Source organism: Manis javanica, chromosome 8 (assembly GCF_040802235.1).
Source record: "Manis javanica isolate MJ-LG chromosome 8, MJ_LKY, whole genome shotgun sequence".
NCBI classification, from domain to species: Eukaryota; Metazoa; Chordata; class Mammalia; order Pholidota; family Manidae; genus Manis; species Manis javanica.
Genome location: NC_133163.1, coordinates 120,072,105 through 120,094,832, shown reverse-complemented (window position 1 = coordinate 120,094,832; position 22,728 = coordinate 120,072,105). Strand labels below are relative to the sequence as shown.

Below are 22,728 nucleotides of genomic sequence, written 5' to 3'. Positions count from 1 at the left end.
GCAGCTTCCTTGTCACTTTTGGGAAGTCTTTCAAAGCGCTCGCCTTTTTTTATTCTGGAGTGGCGGGTTTTGTTTATCTTTTTCTCATAAGTGGCTGGAATGTCAGTCTCTCTGAGTATTCCACCTTTCTTTGCTTTGCAACCCCAGACCATCACATAATGTGAGTTCAAGCTCCCAGAGTATATCTCCAGAGGTGGTTACTTAGCAGTCCTGGCCTTCTACTCCCTTTCCACTCCATTTCTCTTTCTCCTGCTGGTGAGCTGAGGGTTGGGGGAGGGCTTGGGTCAGGCCAGATCATGGCTTTGCTACTTTACCCTTTTCCATGAGGTTTTCTGTTTTCCCCAGATGTAAGCTGTCTGTTGCAGTCATCTTTCTGTTCACACTTTCATTATTAGTTGTATTTGCTGTATTTTCGTGTTATGTGTGGTTTGGGGAGGAGATTTCTGAGATTTCTGCCTCACTTCTCATGCTGCCATCTACCCCCACACCCTCTTGCTCCCTGACTTTACATCTTTTTTTTTTTTATATTTCTCAGTATTTTATATACATGTTTTGTTCTTTTTTGGGGTAGATAAAAACACTCAGTTGTGAGAATCATTGCTGTATCACTGAGTGTTCACAAGTACAATAGCTTTTTCTTCTCCCACTTATTTGTTAAAAAAACATTTAGTAAGTCAAAAATTGAATGAGGTTTGTGTGGTTTTGGGAGTATGAAAATCAAGAGGTTTTTGAAAAGCTTCACTATAAGGTAAAAGAAAAATATGTAAATTTAAAAGTTTTTAGTGAGTATGATGACATTGGTATGTGTCTTAAAATTGTTTACCAAAAATTTTATAAGTAGAAATTTAAATGAATATATTCTCAGAAAGAACTTTTCTTGAAGTGAATTTAAAATGTTAAATGATCACATGTATCTTTCCATATAGAAAATAAAAGTTTTAAATAGCATTCTGTCACTTAGTATGTATTTTGAACCATGTATCTACCTATATTCATTAACTCATTCTTATAGTGGCCAAAATCAGGGTGTACATGGTAGATACTTGATAGTTTTTAAAAAATAAATGAATACTTTATTTCTCAAAAAGAAGTGTTTCATTCAATTCCATACTTACTCAGTGTTATTCAGTGATTATGTATTTAGTTCAGTAATTACCCACTTCCTTGGCACTGACTTGATACTAGAGATCTGTAGTGAAGGACAGAGAATAGTTCATGTGTTTACTGAGTGTTTGATGCAACATTCCGTAGAAAGGTGGCATTAAAAAAATAAATAGCATGTGAGGAAGTTTTTGAAAATGTAAGGGACTGTGAGAAGATATAATAAAGGCATTTGAAGACTTATTATTTAAAGAGGATTTTGTGTACAATGTTAACATTTGACTTTTGGGAACTGAAATATAAGGACTACTCAAAAAAAGTAATATTTTTAATCTGGTAGTTCAGAACTATTTGAACTGACTCATATGATGTGTATTCTTTGAAAAGTTATATATTTTCACATACACTCCTTTTGCTGATTCATTACCATGTTTATATTATTTTTAAGGAACTATTTATATCTAATATCAATATAAACGTCTTTATATAAATTTAGGCTTCCCTTCTCAACTTAATCATTGCCTCTTGTAAAATATTTTTTTTGTATCCCAGTATCTAGTTCAGGACCTTGTATATGGGTAGGCACTTACAAATTATATGTTGAATGAATATTTGTGGAGTTCAACTCTCTTAAATGCTTTGGATAGCTAAAACTCTTCAAAACCACTCAAAATAAAACTTGGCATCAGAACATTTTCAAGTATTGCTAGCTCAGTAAATTACTTTTGAGATCCTTGCTTCAGTGATTGTGAAAGGGAGAAAAGAGGAAACTTGTTATTTTGGTAAGTATGTGCTTAGTTTGCATGCCTGAAGAAAGATAACAGGTCTGATGAATTTGGCTTTGTCCAAGTAATTCACCAGCCCTGATTTTTATATTTAGGTGTGTCTAAAATTACTGTATTTCTGAGTGGTTTATGTTACTTTTCAGTAGGTATATCTTGATCTTCCCCCCTTTTCCCTTAAATAAGCAGGATTGCTTCACAGTGGAGGGGGAAGATTTGAGGCATGACTTTGAGCGCTTACAACTGGCCATGGAAATGGTAGGATTTCTTCCCAAAACACGAAGACAGTAAGTTTATTTACTGTAGTCTTATTCTTTGGTAGAGAACAAATCATTTGTGTTTTGAAAATTTTTCTTCCTTAGTCCTTTGAAATAATTTTCTGACTGATGTTCCTGATCTAGTGCCTCCATCTTACGCATTGTTTAGAACTGTATTTTTCTAAAAGTCTTGTTTTGAATTGTTTTTTTGTCATCAATTCTCTGAGAATCTGTTGAAAGCTGGAGCTCTTCTTCCTGTAAAATGTACATCCATAAACGTGCATATAATTGCAAGAGTTCATGGTGACCCTAAAACCTCTCTATGGATCGTTCTTAAATACTGTTCCTTTATAACAGTTTTTATAATTTCTTGTTTTCTATGTCATTGATCTCTTTATTTTATTAAGATATGCATACCTGGTAGTAAAACATAATTTTCTATGTATTTCTTCTGTAAATTTATGTCTGTACTATGTACTTTGGTCATTGTAAATTTAAACAAAATGGAAATGTAAGAAAAAGATTGAGATAGAAATAAAGTAAGTCATATTTAAAATAAAGCAAATTATTTAAAATTAAAGTCGCAGAAAACCTTGACTCTCACCAGAAAAAAATAGTAACTTCCCACTTTTTTTTAAGGAGAGAATTAGATTCAATAAATACATCAGATCTGATTATACTGTCAACTTGTAATCTCTCACTAGGAGTAGAGGAATATCAGTCCTGCCTTTTTTTTTTTGTTTGCTTGTGATTACATCATTGGTATCAATCTTTGTTTACCAGATTATTTGCCAGAATCCTTTTATGAAAGTAAAAGCCAAATAATATACTTTGTAAATTTGCAAAACCATTTTATTGGGGACATAAATTACAATTCACTGAAAGTTACTTTAAATAAATGAGAATATTCCTGTCAGTGCCTTCATGCTGTGGTAACATCCTTCACTCAGGATATATCATTGATTGACACCTGACTGATTGACATATGGACTGAAGTGTCAATTTATGTGTTAAGTAATAGTGAAACTTCTTTTTTTTTTTGTAGATAACTCGATTTGGAAATAACAGTATTTACTTCTTATACACCAAAGTATTGTCTTTTATATTTTCTGATGTGACTATCCCATATCCACTGGAAATAGTATGTTCTTAGTAGCCTGACCTTCAATTTGGCCCTTCTGTATTGCTCAGATATTTTAAAATATTTCCTAACACAAGTTTTGCATTTTAACTAGACTGATGGTGTTCTCTAAAACATTATACTGTATTTTGCATTTTCACTATTTCATCCATTCCATGAAGGAATGATCATCATATCTTTTCCACTTGCACACAGAGTTTCAATTGTGTAGATAGAGAGCATATCACATGCACTGCTATTCCCCTCCCCTGTATCATGATTGATTCTGTTATCAAATCATAGCATTTTTTCCTACTGCACTCTGATCTACCCCACAATCCCTCTTAAGACAACCTTGCAGGCAGGCTAAAATTTGGCATGTGAATTGAAATGTTTGTTTTAGAGTACTTTCATGTCCTGCTTTTTTTTTAACTTTTAAATATTCTAAGTTATTTTTTTAGTTTGCCTTAAGGTGTCATTGATATACAATCTTATGAAGGCTTTCCATGAACAACATTGTGGTTACTATGTTCCACCCGTATTATCAAGTCCCCTCTCACACCGCATTGTAGTCGCTGTCCATCAGCACAGTAAGATGCTATAGAGTCACTGCTTTTCTTCTCTGTGCTATACTGCCTTCCCCGTGATTCCCCTACTTTATTTGTGTTAATCATAATGCCCCTTAATCCTTCTCCCTGCCTTCTCACCCACCCTCCCCAGCCCCTTCCCTTTGGTAACTGCTAGTTTCTTCTTGGAGTGTTTGAGTCTACTGCTGTTTTGCTCCTGTTCATGTCCTGCTTTTTTAATAAAATTTTTCTTAACTGTTTCTGCCTTCTGTATTTTTAGATGTCTTGCTCTGTAGTATAGTTATTTATTTATATCTCCTAGTGCAAGATTATAAGCTTTTTGAGAACAGAGATTCTTATTCATATTTATAAATCTTTTTTTGTTGAATTGTAGCAAATTATTTTTATGGCATTTATTGCTGAGACTATGCATCATGTATTTCTGTGTGAGAAAACATTGATATTCTGAGTATTGAACCCCAGATTCTGAAACAATGTAATTAGCAACCATATGAACTACTACTAAATATGGTTTTTAAAAAATGGCCTGTGAATTTGTGTATCTCATCTCTTTTGGTTTCCATTAGTTTTCATAATGTTTTAGTTGATACTGAGTTTCTTTTCTAATCTAACTGAGAATACTTCTATGAATTATTCCTTTATAACTGTCTTGTATTTTGTTAATAATTCAAACATTAAAAATTTTTAATTTATTTGAGAAATTAGACTTGCAAGTCAGATGTTGATTCATGACCTCTGAAAGTACAGGTATTAGGTTCCTAAAGCAATGTCTTTGTTTTACTTAGAATACTTCCTAATTTTAGGAAAACACATGGTTCAAATTTATAAGTAGAATAGGTTTGTCCTAAGTGAATAAGTAGACAAGGCACAAAGATATATATATATATATGTATTTCCAGGAAAGGCTCTTAGATGAATTGTTAAGCTGTGTTAAATGCCTTTGAGATGTCAGGTAAGTTAAGGACGTAATATACTTTCCTTAGTTACATGGAGTCCTTGGTAACCTCTATGAGACATTTTAGTCGGGGGCAGGCCCCAGATTGAGATAGTAAATGGGGAATGATAAAGTAAAGACAAGCCGTGTAAGTTAACATTTCAATATGCTTGTTTGTGAAGGGAACAAGATGTGGGATGTAGGATAGGTTGTTTAAGAGAAAAGCAGACGTGAGATTATTTTGATGGAAAGTTCTTATAGGTTCAGGTGAGAGATAGGAAATAGGTATAATAATATTTCTGAGTAAACTGGAGTTCATGGAATATAGAGCACAAGTGGAGGGTTTAGTTGTTTTGTTCCTTTCAAACAAGAGGAAAGGACAGAAGGGAGGATTTAGATGTAGATGTTCCACACCAGGACACTGATATATAATATACCGCAGTGGTCTCATACTGTTTTTTAAAAAGCATTTGTTAGTGGCACCACAGTATGATGTAGGAAATCATTCCTTAGGTATAACTACTAATAAACAATCAGTCAAGCTACTTGGTTAAAAAATGCAGATTTCAAAGGCTTTTTCTTTAATGATTGAAATAATTTAGAGATCTGAAATACGGAAAGGGCATTTAGTAAGGATGAAAAGCATTTAGAATGGCATGGACTTTAAAACAATGAAGCAGATTCAGACCATAGCAAGACGTTCCCTTCAAACAACTCTGACAAGTGATGCAAAATGGAAAAGCAAGGTTATGTGAAGCACTTTGCACAGTGCTTGACATAGTAAACACTCAATAAATTTTACAGTTAAAATTGTTACTCCCATATTTATTTTTCTGAAGACTAAATACTTCATATCTGTACCAGCTAATTTGTTTGATTTGAATTTTGAAATGAAATAAAAGAATATACACAAACAATCTGTAATTTGTAGTTTTATTTTTGCAGGATTTTCTCTCTTCTCTCAGCAATACTACACTTGGGTAATATCTGTTATAAAAAGAAGACATACCGGGATGACTCCATAGATATCTGTAATCTTGAAGTTCTGCCAATTGTCTCAGAATTATTAGAAGTGAGTGATTACATTCTCAGTTGTCATTTCAAATGCTGGTAGCTTCTCAGTTTTTATTTTGCAGGACTGTTTTGTAGGTGTAAATGAGTTAATGCTTTTTACTAACATTGTTTCTCCAAAGGATGGAATTTTTGGGAGTGTGCTGGAATCTTTAGGTTTGAGATTTCTCCCCTGCCTCCCTGTGCCGCAGATACTCATAATCCCCCAACTTGCTGGGTAGGATGAACATTTCAGTCTAGACTGTAAAATGTTCTAGAACTTTGCTAGGTTTTTTTCCTCCTGTATTTGAGATTTCTTCTCATACTAAATTTTTGATTAAATTATTTTATTCGAAGATAGGGTATCTGGATAAGTGAGGAGAAAAGGGTGTACTGCTTTTTCTTTCTTCATGTCTAAATAGGAGCCTAAGGTCTTCATCTCCTGCCCAGCTTCTTCCCTTATCAATGTCTTTATTATTTTTTTCTTTCTTTCTGGAGTGACAATTTTTCATGTGTTCTCAGTTAATATTTCATCTTGCCAGATTCATCTTAAAGCAGTATTATTCTTTTAGTCCCTCTCCTTTGACAGAACAAGGACATGCAAGAGTATATACTAACCTGTGTATATTCACGTATGTACAAATATTTTTATGGAGCCATCTATATTTATATAAAGATAAACATAAGGTCATACTGATGTTTTGAATTCAATTCCAGTATACATGTATAGCAGTATTAGGTTTCTTAACCTGTACCCCTGTGGGAAATGACTTTATCAGTTGGAGTAGAGTACTTATGTACAGTTCCTTTCTCTTTTAGTTTTACAGATTCCATTCATTTCTGAAATTACTTAGGTCAGCACTTTTTCCTCCTGCCCCCTTCATTGGGGTTGTCTCATATATTTGTCATACAGTTAGATTAAATTCTCTTGCCATGATCTGCATTCTTTCCTAGGATCCCCCAACGTCTTAAATAATTAAAAAAAAATTTGTATACATTAAGATTTACTGTTTGTGCTGTATATACGTTGTGACAAATGCATGTCATGTCTCCTCCATTACAGTATCATACAAAATAATTTCACTGCCCTATAAAATCTCCTATGCGTCACCTACTCAGCCCTTCCCCCCAGGCCCTTGGCAACCACTGATCTTTTTACTTAGCTCTGTAGATTTGCCTCTTCCAGAAGGTAACAAATTGGACCTCATGCATTATGTTTTTCACACTGACTTTTTTCATGTAGCAGTACATGCATGTAATATTCCCCCATGTGTTTTTCTGCCTTGATAGCTCATTTCACCTTATTGCTGGGGAATATTATCTTTCTTATTTATCTAGCTTTAACAGTGTTTATTATTTTTTACATGCTGGGTATTGCCTGTTAACTTTAATGGAATGAGTTAGCTTGGCAGAAGGGGCAGAAGGGAGTACATTGAATTGGAACTAGACTCATTGGAAAGAAATTCTACTAGGATGTGGAGTTTGGTATCTGAAAGTAGTAATTTTGAAGGTCATGAGGGTCAGAGAACATGGTATTTCAGTCAGGCATTTCAGGTGATATTTTAGTCAACATTTAGTCAACAGAAATATTTGATATTGTAATACAGGGCATTGTGGCTAATGTTCTTAGTTCAGGCATTCAGTGAGTACTAAGGCATCTGGTCCTAGTGCAATATTCTTTCTTTGGTGAGAGATCACTAAGAACAAGTCACGGAATTCAAAGAGGAACTCAGGTATTGATAAAAGAGAAATCCAATTTTTAAAATTGTTCTTACCAGTGTCAGAGTTATACTAACAACATATGTGATTTGATTACAAATCTTACTTTTGAACCAAAGCTTGTTAAATTCCTACTTAATTCTGTATTGTTGGACCAATTATAGGAATGGAAGTTTGATAGTAAGTAGAAAGATGGTATCTTCAAACTTGAGGAACTAGAGAAGTACTGAGAGGACCTGTCATGTATCCTGCTTATAATTAGTTCTTAGAAATTATTTTTAAAGATGATCTCCTCTAATTGGTTAAAATTGATAATAATAATTGCAACTGTAAAGCTTTTTGTTGAGATAAAATTTAAAGACAGCCACAATAACTGGTTTATTTAAAATATAAACTCTTAAGATTTAATTTAATTTTCTTCAACGTAATTCAACTCAATGATACAAATTTAGTTTTTAAGAACAAATGTTTTAAAAATAGTCACCGTAAATGTTCTCTTAATGTTTAAAATTTTTTTCTGTATGGTGTTAGCTTTCTGTTTGCATTTCTTAATTTTTTTCTTTTTATTTGTGTAGATTTGTCTTTTATTTTCAAATAATGGGTCTTTAAATTTGTCATTACTACCATTTTACTTATTATGTATTAATTTCTGTTTTAATATATTTTGTCCCTTGTTTTTTTTCTCTTAAATGATTGTTACTACTTACAACATATATAGAAAACAATATAATAAACACCTGTGTACTCACAACCCCACCCAAGTAATAAAATCTTGCATATAATTGAAGCCCACTGTGTCCTCAGCCCTCACCAGAAGTAAAGACTGTTATGAATTTATCAGTCCCATTCTTGCTTCTGTATTTTCAGAATAGACGTTTCTATAAAGAATGTATAGTTTTATTCTATACGTTTTCAGACTTTATATGTGTTGTGCTGTGCTTATCATTCTAAAACTTGATTTTTATTCTATAGTATGTTTTTGAGATTGTTCATACTGATCTATATAGGTAGATTCTTTTTAGCTGCTATATAAGATCCCATTATATGAATGACTTAATTTATCTTTTTTTAGTGGGGAGTGAGGTTGTTTGTAATTTTCCGTTTATAGATGAGTACCATGATAGGCATTCTTGTATATGTCTCCTTATTAACATGTGAAAATGATTCTAGGGTATAGTCCAAGTAGAATTTTTTGGGTATAGTATATAGTGACAAATTGCTCTCTACAGTGGTTGTACCATTTTATACAAGTGTATGGAAGTGACCTTTGCTTCATGTATTTGGCAGCTTACATTTGTTTGTTCCTTTAAAAAATGTTTTGAGTCTACTGCATAGATCATTTATTTTTAGAAAGCTAACTCCATACGTATTTTAGAAAGCACTATTTTAGAAAGCTAATACCATACAGAAAAAATTTTTGAACAAGAAATATTTTTTGCTTGATATATTATTGTCTCCATACAATTATATGAATGTTATACCTTTATTATATATATTTATTATATCTGTATTATATTATCTTTATTATATATTTATTATGTTTATCTGTATTATATATGGATGCTTTTATTAAATGTCCTTGTTTTACCATTTCATACTCATCAGTATGGCAAAAATCAAAAAGTCTGATAAAACCAAGCATGGTCAAGATTTGAAGAAATAGGAATTCTGAGTTCTGCTGCTGAGTTATTAAATTGTGTATAGTAGTTTGGTGGTGTAAAGCTGAAAATGTCTACACTACAATCTAGTAATTACATTTTCAGGTGTGAACGCATATGCAAGAATATTTACTGCAGTTTATTTTCCAATAGTACAATATTTTAAATAGTGTAAATGCCTATAAGTAGTAGGATGGATTACACACTGGTAATTTATATACTGGGATGCTATAAAGCAGTTAAAATGAATAAGCTTATTCTACATTATCAACATAATTAGATCTCAAAAACATGTGAACACTATAGTACCATACTGATAAGAGTAAAATACACTTGGACAATATAATATAGTGCTTATGAATATGTATAACACATATAAATAAAAATGAGCTGAAATGAGACAAGTTAAATTTATAATAGTGTTTGCTTCTAAAGAGAGTGAAAGCAAAGGAAGCATTAACTGTAACTTAAATTTAACATCTGTAAATATACATAAACTCAGTGTAATGTTCCTGGAATTCTGGAAGTAGTGTCACTTTTTAGTCCTTGTCTCCTGGGATTATGGTTGATCATCTTAATTCTTTTTTGTACTATTGTATATTTTCCATTTTCTGCACAGTGAAACATGTTTATTACGAGCAGAAAGAAAACTTTCAAAAAACCCATCTGTCTTATTTCCCCTGTTTTTTTTTAGTGGGGGAAGTAGAGTAAATGGACACTTAAATTCCACTTTAGCTAGTATTTAAATTGTTCGGTGTATTGTCTTTGTTTCTGTTTTTATTTTTTCTTTGTTGTGCATTTGCTAATCTCATTAAATATGTTTTCTCTATTTAGCTTTTGAATAAATAATTCGACCTATTGTCATAAATCTGACATACTGAATTTACTTTTCTGTTGTATAGGTTAAAGAAGAGATGCTATTTGAAGCATTAGTTACAAGGAAGACTGTGACAGTGGGAGAAAAGCTTATTTTACCATACAAGCTGGCAGAGGTATGAATAGGTTTTATTTGAAATCAAAGTACTCTGAACATTTCTAGAAGTATGGGTTTCTGTTCTTAACAGAATGGAAGTAACAACAACAAACAGTCTTGGTTGAAATACTTTCGGGGCCCCCGAAATTTGACCATGAACTTTCACCAATTTGGAAACTTAAAATTGAAAATTTCAGCAGTAGACTTACATTTCTCCAATAATCTTAATCTATTCACCATTCTTTTTTTTAAAGGTATTCTTGATAAACACTATTATGAAAGTTTCACATGAAAAAACAATGTGGTTACTACATTTACCCATATTATCAAGTCCCCACCCATACCCCAATGCAGTCACTGTCCATCAGTGCAGCAAGATGCCAAGGATCCACTATGTGCCTTCTCTGGGCTACACTGTTCTCCCCGTGATCCCCCACACCATGTGTACTAAACATAATACCCCTCAATCCCATTCTCCTTCCCTCCCCACCCGCCTTCCCACACCCCTCCCATTTGGTAACCACTAGTTCCTTCTTGGAGTCTCTGAGTCTGCTGCCATTTTGTTCCTTCAGTTTTGCTTCATTTTTATACTCCACAAATGAGGAAAATCATTTGGCATTTGTCTTTCTCCACCTGGCTTATTTCACTGAGCATAATGTCCTCCAGCTCCATCCATGTGGTTGCAAATGGTAGGATTTGTTTCTTTCTTATGGCTGAATAGTATTCCATTGTGTATATGTACCACATCTTCTTTATCCATTCATCTACTGATGGACACTTAGGTTGCTTCCATTTCCTGGCTATTGTAAAAATTGCTGTGGTAAACATAGGAGTGCGTATGTCTTTTTGAATCTGAGAAGTTATATTCTTTGGGTAAATGCCAAGGAGCAGGATTCCTGGGTCAAATGGTATTTCTATTTTGAGTTTTTTGAGGAACTTCCATACTGCTTTCCACAGTGGTTGAACTAGTTTATGTTCGCACCAGCAGTGTAGGAGGGTTCCCCTTTCTCCGCATCCTTGCCAGCATTTGTTGTTCTTAGTCTTTTCGATGCTGGCCATCCTTACTGGTGTGATGTGATATCTCATTGTGATTTTAATTTGCATTTCTCTGATGATTAGACATGTGGAGCATCTTTTCATGTGTCTGTTGGTCATATGAATTTCTTTGGAGAAGTGTCTGTTCATATCCTCTGCCCATTTGTTAATAAGGTTGTTTGGTTTTTGGGTGTTGAGGTGTGTAAGTTCTTTATATATTTTGGGTGTTAAACCCTTGTTGGATATGTCATTTACAAATATATTCTCCCATACTGTAGGATGCCTTTTTGTTCTGTTGATGGTGTCCTTTGCCATACAGAAACTTTTTAGTTTGATGTAGTCCCATGAGTTCATTTTTGCTTTTGTTTCCCTTGCTCGCAGAGATGCGTTCAAGAGGAAGTTGCTCATATTTATATTGAGGAGATGTTTGCTTATGTTGTCTTCTAAGAGTTTTATGGTTTCATGACTTACATTCAAGTCTTTGATCCATTTCGAGTTTACTTTTGTGTATTGGGTTAAACAATGATCCAGTTTCATTCTCTTGCATGTCGCTCTCCAATTTTGGCAACACCAGCTGTTGAAGAGGCTGTCATTTCCCCACTGTATGTCCATGGCTCCTTTATCATATATTATTTGACCGTGTGTGTTTAGGTTAATATCTGGAATCTCTATTCTGTTCCACTGGTCTGTGGTTCTGTTCTTGTGCCAGTACCAAATTGTCTTGATTACTGTGGCTTTGTAGTAGAGCTTGAAGTTGGGGAGCAAGATCCCCCCAGCTTTACTGTTCCTTATGAGGATTGCTTTTGCTATTCAGGGTTTTCCGTGGTTCCATATGAATTTTAGAATGATTTTCTCTAGTTCATTGAAGAGTGCTGTTGGTATTTTGATAAAAATCACATTGAATCTGTAGGTTGCTTTGGACAGGATTGCCATTTTGACAATATTAAATCTTCCTATCCATGAGCATGGGTTGTGTTTCCGTTTATTGGTTTCTTCTTTAATTTCTCTCATGAGTGTCTTGTACTTTTCGGAGTGTATGTCTTTCACTTCCTTTGTTAGGTTTATTCCTTGGTATTTAATTCTTTTGGATGCAACTGTGAATGGAATTGTTTTCCTGATTTCTCTCTCTGCTAGTTCACTGTTAGTGTATAGAAATGCCACAGATTTCTGCGTATTAATTTTGTGTCCCTCAACTTTGCTGTATTCAGATATTAGATCTGGTAGTTTTGGAGTGGATTCTTTAGGGCTTTTTATGTACAATATCATGTCATATGCAAACAGGGACAGTTTAACTTCTTCCTTGCCAATCTGGATGCCTTTTATTTCTCTGTGTTGTCTGATTGCCGTAGCTAGGACCTCCAGTACTATGTTGAATAGAAGTGGGGAGAGTGGGCATACTTGAGTTTTTATCATGAATGGATGTTGAATTTTGTTGAATGCTTTTTCAGCATCTATGTAGATGGTCATGTGGTTTTTGTCCTTCTTTTTCTTGATGTTGTGGATGATGTTGATGGATTTTCGAATGTTGTACCATCCTTGCATCCCTGAAATAAATCGTACTCGGTCATGGTGGATGGTCTTTTTGATGTGTTTTTGAAATTGGTTTGCTAGTTTTTTGTTGAGTATTTTTGCATCTATGTTCATCAGGGATATTGGTGTGTAATTTTCTTTCTTTGTGGTGTCTTTGCTTGGTGTTGGTATTAGAGTGATGGTGGCCTCGTAGAATGAGTTTGGAAGTATTCCCTCTTCTTCTCTCTTTGGAAAACTTTAAGGAGGATGGGTATTAAGTCTTCACTAAATGTTTGATAAAATTCAGCGGTGAAGCCATCTGGTCCAGGTGTTTTGTTCTTAGGTAGTTTTTTGGTTACCAGTTCAATTTCGTTGCTCGTAATTGGTTTGTTCAGATTTTCTGTTTCTTCCTTGGTCAGCCTTGGAAAGTTGTATTTTTCTAGAAAGTTGTCCCTTTCTTCTAGGTTATCCAGTTTGTTACCATACAGTTTTTCATAGTGTTGTCTAATAATTCTTTGTATTTCTTTGGTGTCCATAGTGATTTTTTCCTTTCTCATTTCTCATTCTGTTTTTGTGCATAGACTCTGTTTTTTTTCTTGATAAGTCTGGGTAGGGGTTTATCTATTTTGCTTATTTTATTGAAAAACCAGCTCCTGCTTTCATTGATTGTTTCTATTTTATTCTTCTCGATTTTATTTATTTCTGCTCTAATCTTTATTATTTTCCTCCTTCTATTGACCTGGGCCTTATTTGTTCTTCCTTTTCTAATTTCATTATTTGTGAGTTTAGACTGCTTATATGGGATTATTCTTCTTTCCTGAGGTAGGCCTGTATTGCAATATACTTTCCTCTTAGCACAGCCTTCAGTGCGTCCCACAGATTTTGTGGTGCTTAATTATTCTTGTCATTTGTTTCTATATATTGCTGATCCCTGTTTTTATTCGGTCATTGATCCATTGGTTATTTAGGAGCATGTTGTGAAGCCTCCATGTGTTTGTGGGATTTTTCATTTTCTTTGTGTAATTTATTTCTAGTTTCATATCTTTGTTTTCTGAGAAACTGGCTGGTATAATTTCAGTCTTTTTGCATTAACTGAGGCACTTCTTGTGGCCTACTTTATGATCTATTTTTGAAACTGTTCCATGTGCACTTGAGAAGAATGTGTATTCTGTTCTGCTGCTTTTGGGGGCAGAGTTCTGTAGTTGTTGTCTGTTAGGTCCATCTGTTCTAATGTGTTGTTCAGTGCCTCTGTTTCCTTACTCATTTTCTGTCTGGTTGATCTGTCCTTTGGAGCCTTGAAGTCTTGTAGAATGAATGCATTGTATTCTATTTCCCCTTTTAATTCTGTTAGTATTTGTTTCACATATGTAGGTGCTCCTGTGTTGGGCACTTAGATATTTATAATGGTTATGTATGTCTTCTTGGTGAATTGACGCCTTTATCATATGTAATGTCCTTCTTTGTGTCTTGTGACTTTCTTTGTTTTGAAGCCTTTTGTCTGATACAAGTACTGCAACTCCTGGTTTTTTCTCTCTATTAGTTGCATGAAATATCTTTTTCCATGCATTCACTTTCATTCTGTGTATGTCTTTGGATTTGAAGTGAGTCTCTTGTAGGCAGCATGTAGACAGGTCTTTTTTTTTTATCCATTCAGTGACTCGGTGTCTTTTGATTGGTGCAGTCAGTTCATTTACATTTAGGGTGATTATCGAAAGGAAAGGTATATACTTATTGCCATTCTAGGCTTTAGATTCATGGTTACCAAAGGTTCAAGGTTAAGTTCCTTACTATCTAAGAGTCTAACTTAACTCACTTAATATGCTATTAGAAACACAGTCTTAAGGTTCTTTCCTTTTCTCCTCCTTTTTCTTCCTCCTCCATTCTTTATATATTACATATCATATTCTGTACTCTTTGTCTATCCCTTGATTGACTTTGGGGATAGTCAATTTAATTTTGCATTTGTTTAGTAATTAGCTATTGTACTTTTTTTACTGTGGTTTTATTACCTCTGGTGATAGCTATTAAACCTTAGGAACATTTCCATCTATAGCAGTCCCTCCAAAATACACTGTAGAGATGGTTTGTGGGAGGTAAATTCTTTCAGCTGTTGCTTATCTGAAAATTGTTTAATCCCTCCTTCAAATTTAAATGATAATCTTACTGGATAAAGTAATCTTTGTTCCAGGCCCTTCTGCTTCATTGCATTAAATACATCATGCCACTCCCTTCTGGCCTGTAAGGTTTCTGCTGAGAAGTCTGATGATAGCCTGATGGGTTTTCCTTTGTATGTGATCTTATTTCTCTCTCTGGCTACTTTCAGTAGTCTGTCCTTATCCTTGATCTTTGCCATTTTAATTAGTACATGTCTTGGTGTTGTCTTTCTTGGGACCCTTGTGTTCGGAGATCTGTGGATCTCCATGATCTGAGAGACTGCCTCCTTACCCTGATTGGGGAAGTTTTCAGCAATTACCTCCTCAAAGACACTTTCTATCCCTTTTTCTCTCCTTCTTCTGGTACCCCTATAAATCGAATATTGTTATGTTTGGATTGGTCACTCAGTTCTCTCAATATTCTTTCATTCTTAGAGATCCTTTTTTCTGTTTGTGCCTCAACTTCTTTATATTCCTCTTTTCTAGTTTCTGTTTCATTTATTGTCTCGTCCACCATATCTAATCTGCTTTTAATACCCTCCATTGTGCTCTTCCAACGATTGGATGTCCAACCGGAATTCATTCCTGAGTTCTTGAATATCTTTCTGTACTTCAATGAGAATGTTAATGATTATTATTTTGAACTCACTTTCTGAAAGATTCATGAGGTTGATGTTGTCTTTCTCAGGAGTTGTATTAATTTTACATTGAACCAGGTTCCTTTGGCATTTCATATTTGTATATCACACTTGTCTAGTGTCCAGAAGCTCTTCTCTTTGGAGCTGCTCCGCCCCTGAAGTAATGTTGGGGGTCGCAGGGGAGTGGTAGTGTTGTCTTGGGGTTGGAAAGAGCTGGCCTGCTTCCCGGCTGGTATGCCTGTCTCCACTGCCTGAACCAGTGGGCCGAGTACAGAGGTATAAGCCTCTGTGCTTTGTGTTTGTAGTTGCTGTAGGCCGGTCTTCCCTCTGGCTGGCCTAACACCAGGGTAGGATTTGCCAGTTTGTGAGTCAGGTGGGTCTGGCCTGGAGAAAGGCGCAGTAGGCTGCATATCACCAAGGGGGTCCTTGGAGCTGTGTAGCCAGCCAGGTAGCTGGAGCACCTGAAAATCGTGAAAGCTCCCAGCCTGCTGGGCAGAGTCCACCCAGACAATTTTGTCTACCTGTCCTTTCTCCTGAGCGTTAAGCTCTGTGTGATCCCTGCCCCTTTAGCAGCCCTCTTGCTAAGGGCCTCCTTGTTAGGAAGTCTCTCAGACTGCCTGCCTTTCTTTTGTCCCAGAGCAGCCGGATATGGATCCCTGCTTTCCTCAAGCAGCTGGAATCTCAGTCTCTCCAGGAATTCTGCCTGTCTTACCTTTCCAATGCCCTAATCACGAGCGTATCATGAAAGCACCATGAAATGTAGGTTTGTGCTCCCAGAGCAGATCTCCAGAGCTCAGTATTCAGCAGTCCCAGGCCTTCCACTCCCTCCCTGCTCCGTTTCTCTTCCTCCCACTGGTGAGCTGGGGTTGGGGAAGGGCTTGGGGTCTCACCGGGCCACGGCTTTCATACATTACCCTGTTCTGTGACGTCTGCTCTTTTCTCCAGGTGTATGCAGTTTGGTGCCATCCTCTTTACTGTTGCTCTTTCAGGATTAGTTGTATTAATTATATTTTCGTATTACATGCAGTTTTAGGAGGAAGCCTCTGTCTCCCCTCTCATGCTGCCATCTTTAATCCTCTCCTTTATTCACCATTCTTAAATTTCATATGATTAATATGGCATGAATGACATGGTAGGTTGAATTATAAACAATTAATATTTGACCCAGTTGATTACTCTTTGAGGCAGTTTCTTATTTTATAGCACATCATTCTATTCTGTTTTACTTTTTCACTGTTGACCATTCCTTTTTATAGTTTTGTTTGTTTGCTTTTTTCATTTCTTTATGACCTCTAAAAGATGAGGTGCCCTAGGACATAGTGCTTGTCTTTTCTTCTAGATTATCTCACCTAGTTCCATGGCTGTGTATCAGGCTTCTAGGTGAACTTTATTGGTCGTGAGCCATTCCTATTATTATATACTACTTAAGTGTACAGTAATAGGAAAATTATTGAAAAGCTTTCTATTTTGTAGTGTAATCTTATAAAAATAAGGAGAAATCAAACTATGACAATTATTGTGAAAATAAGACAGGAATGTGAGATTAGAAGACACAAAGTTGTGGAAATGATTGAAAAGTGGAGACTGTGAATTTCCAGACTGATATTCATCCATTTTTCCTATTTTTGGGTCTTCCCTAACTATACCTATGAATCTATATTTCTTCATTATTTCATATTTTATAGTCTCCATCTTTGAGAGTTTCTTTCTAAACAAAAAAGGCCAAACGTTTTTAAGAGTGTTGCCCTTCTTTTATATAAAGGTCCCGTTTTTTTAGGCTTTCTTTCATGTTCTTCATTAAAAAATATTCTTTATATCTTATTTATATTTTTAACTTTAAATTCAACTTTCTGAGATTTTTTTTGGTTGCCCCTGCTTTATTTTTGTTTACATTTGTTTGGTGAATTTGTTTGTTTAGGAAATATTTGAAAACCTTTTATGTGCCCAGAAGTATTTTAGGTATTGAAGATAAAATATTAGCAGGTGTTAGGAATTTAAATATCTTACTTGGAGAGCAATGGAAAGCTCTTAAAGTGTTTTAAGCAGAAAAGATATCTTAGATATTTTTTTTAAAGGATCACTCTGGCAGCCTTGTGAAGAATCAGTTGAAGGAGAGTATATTAGTTTTTTGTAGCTGTGTAATAAACTTAGTCACTTAATACAACACCAGTTTTTATCTGATAGTTTCCATTCATTGTCACTCAGTCTGGGCACAGGTTAGTTTGGTCCTATGCCCAGGGTTTCCAAGAGGCTGAAGTCAAGATGTCTATCAAGGCTGTGGTCTTATCTGATACTCAACGTCCTCTTCCAAGTTCACAGGTTGTCAGTGATTTCAGTTTCTTGCAGTTGTAGGACTGCAATCTTTAATTTCTTTTTGGCTCTCAGGGGCCATTCTCAACAGCTAGAATTTACTTGCCGTTTCCTGCCTTGTGATCTTATTCACAGCATGGCATTTTGCTCCTTCAAGATGAGCAAGAGAATCTCTGATAGAAGGACTCAGTCCCTTTTAAGAGCTTTCTCTGATTAGATTAGCTCTTCCCAGTATAATTTCTCTTTGATTAACAAAAAAAAATCAATTGATTCTTGGGCCATAATTATATCAGTAAGATCCCTTCATCTTTGTCATATAACATAGTTATGGGAGTGAAATCCATCATTTTACAGTCATGCCCACCCTTAAGGGTAGGTGGTTATACAGAACCATGTATACCAGTAGATGGGAATCTTGGGGACCATTTTAGGATTCTAACACACAGGGTGAGTGAATGTGGAAAGATGAGTTTGGACACTGAAAGAAAGATGTTCACTGCTTTCTTTAGAATGGTGACATACTGATAGGGAGAAATGGATATTTTTAAAAAGAAAGAAATTTAGATGGTAAAATAACAGGATCTGGCAAATGTTTTCTTAATGGGAAGCAAGGAGAAAGGAGGAGATATTGGATGAATCCTAATTTTGTAGTTCATACAACTATAAGAATCAGTACCATTTAGTGAGATATGAAATACTAAGTGAAATCTTGATTGTGTGGGAAAATATTAATTGGTATTTGGGCTAATTGAGATTAAGCTGTGACTGAATTTCAGGAAAAAGAGACTGAAAGTATAATGGAGTTATATGGTGAATAGGTATTATATTAGTGTATTTTGGTATTTCTGGATTCTATCAGACTATGATATTTTATGAAAATAGTAGTTAATATAAACCATAAATAGATGGGTTTTAGTTTCCAGTTGAATTTAAAGATCTGTCTTTTAACTAAAAAATTATACCATTTATATTTATTGTGATAACTAATATGTTTTTTTATTGTTTTTGTGTCATATACTTGTTTATTTTAAAAATATTTTACTTTTGCTGAATTTGATCAGATTGTCTTCATTCCTTTTCCCCCTTGAGAATATAATATATATTATATTTGTGTAGTATATATAATACATATTATATACATTTTATATATTTGTTATATATAATAAATAAAACAGTTATTCTTTCTGTATTTTCTACCATTGGTTTTCTTGATATTTTAAATATATTTCATTGATAACTTGCCTAAGTATAGAATTCCAGAGCCACATTCCTCTTTCTCTCAGAACTTGTAAACATTTTCCAATTACTTTAGAGTTTCTAATGTTGAAGTTACAGTTGTACTTTTCCTCTCTTTCCTATGTAGGTAATGACTTAGGTAGTTATTTTTTTGGTCTAGGAACTTGAAACTTTAATTTTTTTCCCACTAAAATTCAGAAATTCATTCATTATCTATGTGGTTGGTTTTGGTATTATCTCCATTTTGCAAAAACTTAAGCTGTAGCTTTAAATAACTTGACCAAGGTCATACAGCTAGAATAAATAGAGAAATGGGTTTGGAAGATAGTCTAGGTCTTAATCATTACTCTGTACTTCCTCTAAACTTCAGAACAGAGATATAAATATATGCTTAAATATACAAGCTTCAAAATAAGTCCCTAGATAGTAAACATATAAATTATTAGAAGTTGTAGTCTTCTAAGCTCCAGGACTCAATTCGCTAAGATATGTGTCCTTCTCTTTATTTTTTAGGTTTTAGTGCTTTCTAACTGTTCAATTTTCTTGAACAAGCTTTATTTTTTAGAACAATTTCAGATTTACAGAAAAATTGAGCAGATAGTACAATTTCCATGAGCTGGAGAAAGGTTAAAGTGAGGGAAGAAATAGTTTGCAAAACTCTATAGTGAAAGAATTGTAACTTTGTCTGAGGGTGGAGAAATTCTAGAGGTTACTGTGGATGACAAGTTGAAGACAACCAGGAATGTAACTGTTGTTGTACAATGATTATGTTTTAAGAGTTGGACTAGGATTCACAGATAACTGATGCCTTTTGCTCTGCCTGGAAAACACTTTTTTCCATTCCTCTGCCTGGAAAACTCTTTCTCACTTTACCTGGCAAGGTTCATTTGTTTGTAAACTCCCTATTATGCCTTCTTTACTAGGTGATATATATATATACCCCAATTTTCAGTAGAACTATTTTGTGCTGAGTGATCCACATTTTGTTCCCTTCTCTTTCATGACAGTTTTACCCTAGATTTCCTGAGTTGGACTATATTAATGATATATATGGAAAACTTCAATTATAGCTACTTATATTAAGAGAAAAATTATTTTCTAATTCAGGAGAGTAAGCTTTCTTTCCTGAATGAGAGCAAAACACACTTTGTTATAATATCTTAGATTTTTGTCAGTTTCAACTGTACAACTAACCCTTCTCTTTTCTTTTTTTCCAGGCTGTGACAGTGAGGAACTCCATGGCTAAGTCTTTATATAGCGCCCTCTTTGACTGGATAGTTTTTCGAATTAATCACGCACTTCTGAATACTAAAGATTTGAAACAAAATACCAAGGTAGACATACATTGGATTATTATATTTTTTTCCTGGAAAACTTCTTCAAAACAAAGGTTAACACATAAAATTTAAAAACAGAGTTATGTAGAGTAATAAGTAAGAATCACCTTCTATTTCTGTTGTTTCCCTACTTACTTCTGTTTTTATTGCCCTGTTCAGAGAAACTGTTGTTCTGTGTGTCTTTCCAGACCTTTTTCTCAAGTACTTAACATTCCTGTAGATGTTGCTTTTAGACATAAAAATAGAATCATGCTATCTGTATTTTTTCTAACTTGAATTTTTTTACCTAGTACGCCTTGAAATAGATCTAGATCTCATTATTTTTAATAATTTTATAGTATTATATAGTATATATGCATACCATAAATTTCCCTGTTAAAAATATATTACATTTGTTTTATTGTTATCAATGATGATGTAACAAATATTCTTTGTGCACCTTTCTGTAGGATAAGATCCTCAAAACAAGTTGCTGGATTAAAGGATATATAGTAGACCCTTGAACAGCATGGGGGTTAGGGGCACCAACCCTGGTGCAGTTGAAAATTGGTGTTTAACTTTTGACTCCCCAGAAATTTTACTAATAGCCTATTTTTAACCAGAGGGCTTACTGATAACATGAACAGTCAGTTAATACGTATTTTGTATGTTATATGTACTGTATACTGTATTCTTGCAATAAAGTAAACAGAGAAAAGAAAGTGTTTTTTCAAGTAGCTGCAAATCTCTAAAAATGTTTCTAATGTATTTATTGAAAAATACCTGTGTATAAGTGTACCTGCACATTTCAAACCCATGTTGTTTAAGAGTCAACTGTATGTGTTTTAAATTTTTGATAGCTACTGCTAAATCGCTTTTCAAAAAAGACTATGCTTCCAATAGTAGTATATATAAGTGCCTATTTCCCTGTTTTTTTACTTATACTGGATATTATCAATATGTTCTTCTGCTAATAGGCTAAGAAGGACTAAGCCATTTTATTGCCAATCTTTTCAGTGATATATGAAAGTTGAGCATCTTCTCATGTTTTCTCTATTTTATTTCTTTTTATTATTTCTTTATATACTTTCACTGTTTTTATGTTTATTTTGTTTTTTATTATTCCTTGTTAGAAGGCATTCTGGATATTGCAGAGACTCATAGTTTGGTATATATTACAGTATTTTCTCTTGACTTTTAATATTTGTTTATATTTTATTCTTGAACCTGTATGATTTAAACTTTTGTGCAGTTAATTCTGTCATTTTTCCTTCATTGGCCTGGGTTTTATTGATTTATTTTTCTTACATAGGAAGGTCTCTTCCAGCCCCAAATTATAAGATATTCTCATACTTTTAGAATTTAACTTTTTATGTTCAGGCCTTTTTTTATAATTAGAATTTATTTTTTAATATCGCAGATTTTACTGTCTTAAGTGTAAAATTGCTCTTAATGTGAACTTTACATGCTTTGAGTAAGCCTTCAGCTAGAAAATTAATTGTAATTGTAATCTAATTTACCAAATTGACTTACTTTTGAAGGTCATTATCTTCACTTTTTCATAAGGGCTTTGAATTAGTGAGCAGAATTAAGGAAACAAAATGCTCTTAATGGAGACTTTTAAAAAATCGATTACTATTTATCAACTATTACATCGTTTTGCCCAGTAGCTCTCTTAGCATCAGTAGAGAAAAATTGTTTTCATTTAACCAAATTGTCATACAACTGTATTTCAAGAATAAGGCAGTGAGGAGAATTTTGGTGTGGGGGTATTAGAGCTGAATCCTTGTATCATCCATAATAAGAAGTTAGAAGATGATTTCTAGAAGTAAAATATCAAGAAATAGAATAATAAGCATTTATACACTATTCTATATTCTACTCTAATACGTCATGCCATACCAAACAGCTGAAAGATTTGAGTATTGTTGACTTGAGGGAGCAGAAATTGAGACTGAAGAAGGCATTGTTCTTTTTTTTGTTATAATCCTATTAGAACTATTTAATATTGTAAAACTTGTATAATTCTTTTCTGTAAATCAAAAAAATTTTAAGTTCCAAGAAGCCACATACATATTCTGATATCATTCCTAGTTTGTACAAGGCTGATTAAATTGTTACCTTGGTTCTTAAAGCAGAATTCTACTAGGTTATGAAAGTCAAAATAGGAAAAAAAACTTGCATGGTCTTCTTGTTATAACCAGGCAGAGCCAGAAGTAACTTAGCTTTACTTAAGTAACCCTTTTACTTCCCCATAACATGTTCTTTCTTTCCATTCTCTTATCTCTTGACATTTAGGGATTTCTGAGATTGAGATAACTCTGCTTTGTATTTTTCTGTAAAGTAATCA

At 34.1% G+C, this 22,728-nt stretch overlaps 1 protein-coding gene across 9 annotated transcripts in view; it reads left to right on the top strand.

Moving 5' to 3' along the window:
* Positions 1-22,728, top strand: part of MYO9A (myosin IXA) — a 365,019-nt gene that overhangs the window by 157,486 nt on the left and 184,805 nt on the right. For all 9 annotated transcript variants that reach the window (XM_073212119.1, XM_073212118.1, XM_073212123.1 and 6 more), the window contains 4 exons: positions 2,073-2,170; positions 5,727-5,853; positions 10,111-10,200; positions 20,280-20,396. In XM_073212119.1, the coding sequence (XP_073068220.1) occupies positions 2,073-2,170; positions 5,727-5,853; positions 10,111-10,200; positions 20,280-20,396 (432 nt within the window). The remainder of the gene's footprint in view (positions 1-2,072; positions 2,171-5,726; positions 5,854-10,110; positions 10,201-20,279; positions 20,397-22,728) is intronic.